This window comes from Apaloderma vittatum, unplaced genomic scaffold (genome assembly GCF_000703405.1).
Source record: "Apaloderma vittatum isolate BGI_N311 unplaced genomic scaffold, ASM70340v1 scaffold34162, whole genome shotgun sequence".
NCBI lineage: Eukaryota > Metazoa > Chordata > Aves > Trogoniformes > Trogonidae > Apaloderma > Apaloderma vittatum.
In genome coordinates, this window is record NW_009702477.1 from 5,823 (window position 1) to 16,942 (window position 11,120).

At 39.9% G+C, this 11,120-nt stretch overlaps 1 protein-coding gene across 1 annotated transcript; it reads right to left on the bottom strand.

Moving 5' to 3' along the window:
- Nucleotides 1-738: 738 nt before the first annotated feature.
- On the bottom strand, nucleotides 739-9,392 carry LOC104269686 (WD repeat and HMG-box DNA-binding protein 1-like; the record flags this gene model as incomplete). The annotated part of the gene is made up of 10 exons (XM_009864273.1): nucleotides 739-936; nucleotides 1,520-1,655; nucleotides 2,824-2,957; nucleotides 3,353-3,511; nucleotides 3,663-3,706; nucleotides 4,571-4,627; nucleotides 5,537-5,667; nucleotides 7,348-7,565; nucleotides 7,922-8,053; nucleotides 9,278-9,392. Coding segments are annotated over 10 exons (1,324 nt in total), but the record flags the coding sequence as incomplete, so codon positions are not given.
- Between the last annotated feature and the right edge of the window lie 1,728 nt (nucleotides 9,393-11,120).

The window sequence follows — 11,120 nt, forward strand, 5'->3', positions numbered from 1 at the left end:
TAAAAATTGCAAAGAAGCCCCTCACTATGAAACAAAGAATCGTTCACATTTTATTTAAAAAACAAATGTCACATAAAACATTAGAGATTTTTCAAGTTCCAAGCACTTTCTGGTCCCTGCTGAGGCAGAGATCGGGAAAGAACGTTTGCACAGTCTGGGATGGCTCGTTTTTGCACACTCAACCTTCCTAATTCAGCTTCTGTCCTTGTTTTATCTCCCTGCCTGTATCAGCCCGCTCTCTGCCACTGTAACAGCCACAGATGTTGAAAATGCAGCTGAACACCAGCCCCACTGGGCTATTTTCCTCTCACTCCCATTTCCTTGAGCTTCTTTCTCTTACAAAGTGCAGCAGGCAGAAGGAACAGTCCCAAAGCCATGACTTTGCCTCTCTAAACTGACAGCACACCTCTGGGTGTCGTTTATCTTCCCCAGGATGATGAATGTGTATTCAGCACCAAATATTACAACTACTGAGGCACACAGCTACACAAGGCCGTGCTTCTAGTAACAGGGTCATTATTACTAGTTTTGCTATCAAGCTTTATCCCAGTAACTTGCAAAAGATCGGGAGCGTGGATTCAACATTTCCCTCAAGAATCGCTAATAAAATACTTTCTAAAAGACTATTTGCAGCAAGGCACTCTTTTGGCTGGTGCTCTTTGAGCACAGCAGAAAACGTCTCGGTACAGAGGTGCCTGATGTTTTCAGAAAACAGAGGCTGAGAAGGCACCACGTTATTTAGCTTTGCTTGAACGCAAAAGCTGACAGTCTGCCGTTTGTAGACTGGTCTAAGGGCTTTGGTTTTTTGGATGCATTTGAGTCCTCCTGAGTTTTTTGCTCCTGGTCTTTTTTCGCTTCATCTTCATCAACCATGGGACGCTTTCGCTTTTTATCTTCTGCTGAATCTGTTCCTCCCTTTGCTTTCTCAGTCCATGCCTTTGAAGAAAGGACATCAGTAAGCAGCAAACTACAAATTAGGCCACAAAACTCAGCGCTTTATTTTATACACGTTATTTCTTTGATTCTAAGGAGGGCCTAAATAATTCTTGTTAAGAACTAATAAGAATCAAGTTAGGAACAATTTCCTCACTTTCCTTTTTTCTAACAACATTCTCCTTCAAAACTACATCTGGTTTGAGCCTGCATATGAAATTGAAGATCTTAATCATCTTTCTAGACAAATAAGAAACCCAAAAGGCCACAGGACAAAGTTAAGCCTCAACGAGTTAAGCCTGGCTGTCACTTTTAACTCCTTCCCTTCTCTTTTGCTATTTCTTCATTGATTACATTTCTCTCGCATTCCCTGCTTTGGAAAAGCTGCTTTCTGCTATTAGTTGTGATTCAGACAGTTTATATTTTCAACAATATATGTTGTAGGACATGGCCCAATTCCATACTGAAGTCCATGAAGATGGAGAACAGTGAAATTTAAAGAAAAAATTCCTAACTCAAAATAACCAAGGGATTCAGTGAGGGGAAAAAAACCTAGAGAAAATGGAATTAGATAATGTTTACTTACCATTCTTTCTTCTGATGACAGCATTCTAAATCGACTCATGCCTTCTTTTATTACTTCTGCTTCATTCAGATCAGGATTATCTGTCAAAATGTTTGTTCTGTTCTCTTCTAGCCACATTTGGAATCCTGTCTTTGGTCTAAAACAAGCACAGAGAAATTGTCTAAGAAGGTTACAGGAAAACCCTATCCCCCAAAACAACATTTCCAAACAACATCTAACTGGATTTTTTTGCTCTTGAAAGAAAAGACAAATACAGTCAGCAGTCTGCCTTCTCCTGCTGCAGTACGCTCCAAGAACATGCTGACAAGGCAAGACTAAGTCGAGCAGTTTTATTAAAACTGTGATATATATGGAGATTAACATTTCAGTTTTAGAAAGAAAAAGCATAATGCTTCTCTTCCTTTCTGATAGGGTCCCATCAACCTGAAAATAGAGCCCATATATTAGCACGTTTCAGCTAATCCTTTTCACAAATCTCCTTGCCACTTGTTTTAGAACTTTATCTGTAAAGGTTAATGAAAGGAATGCTAGTCCAAGTGAACAATAATTACTGTCATCTTCCTCAGTTATCAGAAGTCTAAACGAAACACGATTATAATAATGCAAGTACCATGAGGACTGGGATTGTTAGAAAATACAGAGGAACAAGACAGATTAGTCTCCGCTAGGAAGAGACGTGCTCCTTAGGTGATACAAGTTTTCTGTTTCTGGTGTTTGGATTTGTTTTTTTTAAACATGCTAAAACAAACCTTTTACACTTTCATGTTAACCTCTTAGCTTTCAGACTTCCTTTGAGATTTTCTCGAGATGTTTAAACTTTAAGTACTTAAGCCTGGCACAGCAGCACGGTTTCATTGATCATCCAAAGCTCATTAGCGGAGACGTAAGTAGTATCAAGGCCAAAATCATTGCTTAGAGCCCCAAAATTACACTTTGCGCCGTTCAATTATTATTCACTCATACGTGTATTTGTCTCGGGCTGATGTGCAACTTCTGCTTTGAATAACACTGCCGTGCACCGTGGGAAATGAACAGAATGCTTTTCTCTCTTCTTTCACTGCGATTGCACTGTGGCAATTCGGAAATCCAACCGACGTGGCTTAGGCAGCTTGGATTGATAATACCATAGGATAAGAAGCAGTTTATTAAATTTCTGAAGCGGGTTTACAAGCGTTACAACTCATGAGCTAACACTTTAATCTTGCTACTTCAGGCAGTCCAACATCTTCAAAAACAAAATAGTTTTTGGACTTGCTATTCTGTCAAAATCAGAATACAGCGTTGAGATGCAAATGTCCACTCACCTTCTGTTTTCAGTGCTCTCCTGTGCGGTGACTTTGACTTCATGGGACTTGTTTCCTGCTTTTTCTTCTCTGTCTTCCACTGTTTTTTCACTAGAGTTAGGTGTACGAACCTGGAAGAAGGAGGCTGCTGAAGCCTACAGAAAATGAGGTTAAAAAAATAAATGAAAGGTAAGAACACCTCACTCTGACAACACATATCATGTAGTCTAACAAAGCCCAAGCTTTTCCTAAAGACATAATAATAATTTGCATTAATACAGCACCTAATCCGCCCAATTTCAGCACAGCAGACTTTAAGTTAGCATTATTTAAAATAAAAGCACACGATTCAGTGAAGAATGTAATTTCAACAACTGCATTTTTTTTTGCTGGTTTATGTGCTTTTTTAAATTCTGCAGTGTGCTTAAATGAACTTTGCCATCTAAGACATTTTACTCAATCAAGAGGGTTTCATACTTGATAAAAACAGTAAAATTCAATGTATTGTTCTTTACTCATTGAAAAAACGTAAAAAGACTAAAAACATTACCTGCTTGGATTTGGGTTTGGGAATCAGAGGTTTTATAACTGGAGAGTTCTGCTTGTTCACAGCTCGACTGCTGGACAAAGAAGTTTTCTTCGAGTATTTGTTCATACTGTCTAGAACATTTCCTGAAGGGACCACCGGGTCCTTTTTGTTTGATGACACCTAGTGAAACAAATAAATAGGCATCTTACTTATTTTCTGTCATGTTCCCTTCCTCTTGTCCCTCCAAGATATCTGTCATAGTTATATTGTAAATTTTAGATGTAATAACCTGTCGTGGTTTTCAGAACCAAACCAGCTGCAAAATTCTTACCTTAAAGGGATTTACTCGTCCTTGGCTGCTTGATGCAATTACAACTATTTAATTGGAAAGAAAAAAGAATGTAAAAATCTGTGCCTGTGCACACGCACACACCCACACATCCACATAAAAAACTATGAAGCAACGTGCACATTTTAGATGAGCAGATGAAACAACATTAACCTCATTTCCAACGAACAAGGCTAACACTCATTGTGTGTGTTTCAGCCTCTGGTCATAGAAAATTGAAGAGGAGAACTAAATCAAAGGCACCTACACCAAAGAAAACAACGTCCCACCAGGCTTGGAAGTGGTTGGATAAAGAGAAAGACACTTCAACAACTCCATGAAAATTATACCATATGCGCTTAGCTGTTATTAGTCATCAGAAATGCCACACAGGACCAAAAGCTTAAAATACGAATCCACAGGAAGACCCAGTACTTCCTCCACTCCCAAATCCGTTTCCACTCCTATTATTCTTGCTAGAGGGCTGGCAGGAGGGAGGAAGCAAGCGGCAGCACGAGGCCGCAGTCTGCCCCTGCCTGCTCCGACTCACAGCTCTGCGGCAGGGTTACCGACTCTGCCTTCCAAGTGCAACTCACAAACCTGCCTGTGATTAGACAAACGAATCTACTGTTGTTCTCATTTTTCCCCTGTCCCAGAGAATGCCTTCATGCTGGAGCGAGGCAAGCAACTGATTCAGCATTTGGCACAGCTACAGCAATTAGAAGAGTGTTGTGGAGCAGCATAAGGTAACGGAGACATCAACGGGAATAGGGAATCTCTTAAAAATGTCAGCACAAGTTACCACTTGTCAACACTGTTATGCACTAAATCTTACAAGTAATGGCAGAACGGAGGGTAAAAACAGAAGCATGACAAAGTTCTCATCCTGGAAAAAATGGATGTTTACTTACCAGACTTGGGAGTAGTCACCTCTGCTGAAGTGACACCTTTGGAGAAAGGATTTGGCCCTTCAGAAAAAAAAAAGAGAGGTATGTATTTAAGTGCAGTAAGATGTACCAGAATAACATCTTTAAAAACAAAACCCCAAACAGACTAGCAAGTTAAAATGATCTATATTTTTAAGCATGACCTTTCAAACTGTATGTATGCTTTTACAAAACCATTTATTATCCCTGCCTAGCTTTAACAGAGTTGTATACTGATCCCTTAAAACTTAAATTTATTCCTTAAAGTGTGACCGGCAGTTCAACTCCTACAAGATTTGAGCTGAAACCAAAGAAACCGTTTTGCAAAAGAAAAACTCCCCAAGGATCCCTCAAATAGTTACTAAGGACGACATTGAAGCAACCTGCGGCAGACTAGGTTACTCTAAACTTAGCTGCTTACGCTCAACTTGTTACTCTGCAGCGGCTGCAGGCACAGGCTAGAACACGCACCTGCTCAGGTGGGCACTACCAGTCCTCACCCACAGGGAATTCCAGGTAACGGGGAGCTCAGAGGCAGGAGTTCCTCTATGTCATTCTGTTACTCTTGGGCATTTTTTCACAAGTCAACACCCAAATAAGACATATGACAAACGACCAGACCTGTTCTAACCAGGTAACAGAAAAGCCCAGTCTCTGCTGAACGGCAGTTTCAAACCTCAGTGAAACAAATGGGATTATTTACACAAACGGCTTCTAAATCAAACCCCCCTGTCCCTCACTTGTGGTGCGCTGTGACAGCTGCGGTGTCTTTCCTAAATTTTATGTCAAAACAAAACCATAGACAGAAATGTTCAATGTTTCCTTAGTCCTATAGATTGACAAGTTATCCAAACAACAAATTATCTGAGAATTCTCCAGAATTCCTTGTTCAGTCCCCAAAAGGAACATCTTGCTAACTTCCAGCCTATTCAGAGAATATATCTTTCTTACTCTGTTTGGGCACTTCTGGTGCGTCTTCCTCTTCCTCACAGGCATCAGCTTCCTCAGCATCTTCCATTTCTTGGTCCTGGTGAACATTTCTGACCGGCAGCCGACTCCACGCCGTGGCAGAGTTGCTGTAACTAGATGGAAGGAATTCATCAGAAAGGAAGTGGCCACCACATTCAGAAGGAAAGCTGGAACAACAGAGAGCTAACTTACTTGCATAATTTAGGAAACAGCAATAACATCTGGCATTTATTTGCATTATACCTCTGATTAAACTCTGACGATTACTAAAAATAAAGATTCATTAACCACTTCAGATCACCCTGAAATGCCAAGTGCCATGACCTGAAGTGGTACTCATGCTCTTTTAAGAAAGACCACACAGGGCTGTCAAACTGCCCGAAACTCACGCTTAAGGTAAAAGTACAAGCACCAGCATCCAAACAGCTCCGCACACAACCTTCCACACCTTTGACCTCTCGACATCTTTTTCAGAGAGCACGACATTGTCGCTGTCGTTTGCCAGAACACTTTGCTGCGAACAAATGCAAGCACGGAACATCTTCCGTGATCTCCATTAAAACAGGTGTACCTCTACTATCACAGGCAATGCCAGATTACTACTTTTCTGCATACATGAATAAATACACAGGTGGCGATGTGAATGCGTATTTTCAGTCTGAAGCTTAGGCAGCAAGTTTTCATGTTTAATCTGACGATTCTCTAAACTCCCAATAGTAGTACGTACATTTCTTGCATCTCCCTCCCAAACTTTGCTGACTATTAAAATCTACACGCACACCAAAGGTTCATTTATTTCAGCCAGAATAAGAATGATTAATCAGGCACCAATATAGTGTTTGTGATGAATTTTAATCCTCACAGTGGCTGAAGTCGCAGACATGGGATTACAGCTTCCATTCACGATCCAGAAGAACAGGGGAGAGCATTTAGACGTGAGTTTTGAATGTGCAGTTTCACACAGAAGAATACGGGAAAGGCTACAGAAACGACTTTGTCTTGCCTAAATAAGTTCCAAATTTCATACATAAAATTGCAATAGGAAGAAATCGCTCCTGACAAAATGTCAATGGCATTTTGTCTGTGTTGTCAGGCTAGGGGTTAGCAACTATTCTCTGTACCATCCACAGCTGTTCTGTACGGTCTTGTGTTTTTAAAAAAAAAAACAACAAACCCACACATCTTTTGCCACATCAACTAGATGCAGGTAGGAGAGCAAAGGTAAACAGCACAGATACAAAAGGGGGGGGTAAAAAGAAAAGCAAAACAAACCTATAGAATTTCAGTAGCTTTGAAAAGGTGGGATTAGTTAGGAGGGAATAAGACTAAACAGGATACACTGAGATAGGTTACTGAAAGAGAGGAGGGCTGGAGAAAGACAGAAAGACCTTAAGATAGGTGTGGAATGAAGTGAGACCCAGAGTGTGAGGCAAAGAGAAGACAGGTTGGAGTAAATAACAACAGCAAAATCCAATCCGAGCAACTTGGTACTGAGTCTGCTTTGCCTCTGAAGCTGCTGACCACAGACACACAGTAAGTAAGGAGTGGGGATACTTCCCTTTGTGTTAGTATCCTGGTACCAACGAGTCCTCACAAAATACCAATGAGAATGTACCATTTTATAGGTGTAAGTGCCATTTTAGAGGTGTAATTTCTAAGTTGAGCTATGGGAATTGTTGCTTCATAACAGATACACTGCAAACTAGAGTCCACGTAACTGAATCAACAGGACCAAAATGTTAACAGAGCAGTAAAAAAGACCCCAGGTTTTTAATCACAGAAATTTGTGTTACCCAGCATTCAAGTGCTTTCGGAAATCCTCTTCCTCCTCGTCTTCTTCCGTTGCTGTTGCCAACTCACTCGCTTTTTCTACAGCCATTTCACTAAGTCGCTGAGCTAAATTTAGCCTCCGCGAGCGAGAAGCGTACTTGATAGCTAAATTCACAACGTTTTGTGTCATGAGGTCAGCAAGTTCCACACAGCGAAATTCACGCTCCAGTTTACAAGAAAGCTGAAAGAGAAGAAGCCTTCAGAGTTCCACACTTCACAGCTACACGGCTCTCTTAAGACTCTAGGACCAGAATATTAAGGTCTTGGGGCGACCAAATAAAGACAAACCACCAATGATCTCGGGCTGTATAGTAATTAAAACCTCTTTTTAACAAAAAAAATTTCCTCCCACCCTTCGGAGGATAAGCAATACCAATATTAACTGCAGTCCATCTCTTATCATAATCTGTGAATTAGCTGGATTGCCAATCACCAGCTAGACTTCTAAGAGGAACCACATCAAAATTTACATCAAACTCCATCTATTCAAAATAAAGCCCCGGGGATCCTTCCCAATTTTTATTTATTTGTACTTACGGCAAAGAGCTTCATTAAAAGTTCTTGCTGTTCCTTCACTGCCTGATTTTTAGCATTTTCATCAAGTTCATATCCACTTTTTGACAAGTAATCCACATGGTTGTGAAATACAACCGAACGCCAGTACTGCTCCTGAAAAAGGGAGAAACATGCGTGCTGGAGGTCAGAGTGGGGAAAAAAATCAGCACACAACTTAGTGCCAAATGATTCAAACCGAATTTCATCAACTTATTCTTAAACGCTCCTTTCATCTTATTACGTCACCCTCACGAAAAGGTAGAAAAATCCCTCTAAAAGCCAATGCCTAGAGAGGCAAAAATAGGCCACACTAACAAGCAACCGCACACAAGTAACTCAGTGACTGTAGGAGGAATCATCATCTGTGAGATACGTAAACAGAAAATATAAGTCTTGTTGTTCATGGAAATACTAGTATGGCTATTAGACCAAGCTAGCTCTGTTGTAAAACCATTATAATTTATTCAAACTCAGTATGTTTTCATCAGGTGTATTAGATAATCTTTTCTTTACCTACTTAGAAGTACATATTCCTTCCAGCCAAATTAAGTTCCTGGCATTTTCCTTTTGTTATTTTGCAGGAACGTGTGTGGAAGACACATCAAATAAAGAACAAAAAAAGACTTGACCTGAATGAAGGAGAATCCATTAAAAATGACAAAGTGTTTATTATGGAAGCTTTTTATCTACACTTTTATCAACGAGAATAAATTTCAAATAGCATTAAGCTATCTCTAAGGTTGAGGTTAGAATTTTATGTTCATTTCTACTTTGTGCAGTACACCATGAGACTGAAATATTTAAACCCATAGAAAATTGAAGAGCAAATACAGATATTCTTCTAGAAAATACCTTAAGAAAATAAGTCAGGCCTGAAGGCCTACATTTTCAGATTGATTAGAGGAATTGGAGCACTTAATGCCAAAAAAGATCTTCCTGAAATTTTGTTATGCCTAAAATATTAAAAAACAGGCACGTTCAAGAGGGTCTTGATTCGGATCCCAAGACATGGTGCTTTCTAGAACACTAATCACTACCCACTAAAAAATAAGAAGAGAGAATGATAGAAAGACTGCATCGGTCAGCAAAAAATTACGTGCAAATATAACCTTGCATCGGCTCTAACAGCTTTATTTTGTGTTCTTCTAAAACCACTTGTGAACCAAAGCACACCACAAAGTCATACAAAACACTGAACCCAAATAACCCCCTTAGCCACACGTCTTAAGAGTTCGTGCCACCCTCTTTTCTCGTCCAGATGATTAATAGGAATCTCGTATAATCCCTCCTGTGGGGACATCAGAGACTCTCCGCTGTGGACTCAACACCATTCCGTACCTCCATCTGTCCCTTTTCTGTCGCAACTTGACAGTAAGGAAGTTTAAAAGATAATATCGCTACGGCAGGCCGTGGCAGCGTAGGAGGGAATCGGGCTCCTTTGCAAGGAATACACCTGTGCAAGGGAAACAAAAGCCACACACAGTCCTCGTCACCTACAGTCACCAGTTGTTCTCTATCTAAATCATGTCTCCTAAGAAGTGAGATACTTTAAGAGGATTTGTTCCTTCAAAAGAAGTAATTAAATTACTGACTTAAATATAGCAATATGTAAGATTGCATTACAAAAGGGTTATTTTTCCATGGCAAAGCAATAAAAGATTTTAAAACCAGCAAAGCTGCTCTCGTTCACACTGGAAACGCCAAAAGTGGCACAGAGCAGGCACAGATCTCTGTCACACAACACACGATTTAACACCTACTAGAAAACTTCAATGCAGTTTATTAAAATCAGAAAGTACTGAACAATTAAAACCCACTGGAACAAGAGCAGGCACGTCTACCATTTATTTTGAGGAGGGGCCTTTGACTTCATGAGGAGAGTGCTGTATCCAGGCACACACAGAGGGTAAAAAAAACCCCAAAACAAGAGGCGTGAAACAGATAAACGCTAACTAAAGTGTAGGCTTATAATTTCATTATATTTAAACTAACACTTTCTGGTAACAATTGCTTAAGCAAAACATTGATTAGGGAAGAGCTGTATTTCCAGCAGCACCAGTACAATATTGACAGAAATGTCTGGTTTTATAAGCTACCCTGTCAGACACCAGGGAAAAAAAAAAAAAAGAACAGGAAGCATTAGCGTCCTGGCTATCTGTGTTAATTAAGGCATATGGGTCTTCTACAACAACCCTCCCCCATTTCTTATCTTTAATATGCTAGTGGCTTTGAATAAAATGTCCTTCTCTCAGAGAGCAGCACTCTCTTCCTTGGAGTAGAAGGAAAAAACCACACAATGGCAGACTCACAGTGGACTGTCCCGTCCCCTGAACATTTTTGGTGCATTTTCTGGTGGCCCACATTACTCAGGGATTTGCAGGAAGAAACAGACCGTGAATTGACATCTACCAGCGAGATCAAATTATTTCCCTTATCGCAAAAGAAAAAGAGGATTACAGACGTCATGTAAATTTAAAATCCCACCAACCTCTACAATTGTGTGTGACCAGCAAAGTAATAAGAGTCTGAATTTCCGTAAAATATGGTGAGTTGATGGAGTCTGGCCAGGTGGGAAAAGAACATAGATCACTGAATAAAGAGGACTACAAACAAAACTTAACAACCAAGTGTCCAGGGTGCATGTGTTACAATAAAGGGAGCCTTATTTAGGTATCACTGGTATCACATTTTACAAAGTAATGGCCAACACTCAGCTACCTACTTGAGCAATTTTACTTACAAAATTGTACTTCATAGCCACAGTTTAAATAATAATATAATAACAGACAGTACTGGTTTATGATGTAGATTAGTTACAGGATTGTATTCTTCTCAAAAGGGACAAAAATGGAAAATATAACAAAAAAATGATAAAAAAACCTGGAAGCCCCCAAACCCATCAACAGCAGAAGCAGATTCCTAACAGCAAGCATAACTTTTTAGTAGGTTTCTCTGCGACTGTGTCTGCATCAAAGATGTGTGATTTCATAATAAAGTGCACACTCCTGCTAGCCAGGGCAAAAAGCCATAAATAGTCATTTAAAATTATAAAACTCTAATGAGTTGACTCAAAATCAATTCAGTAATGAGACAGACATTCATGCAGAATTACATTTACAAACTATGTAAGTTACCGTGCATATAGCATATAATCATGGAATGTCTTAGGTTGGAAGGGACC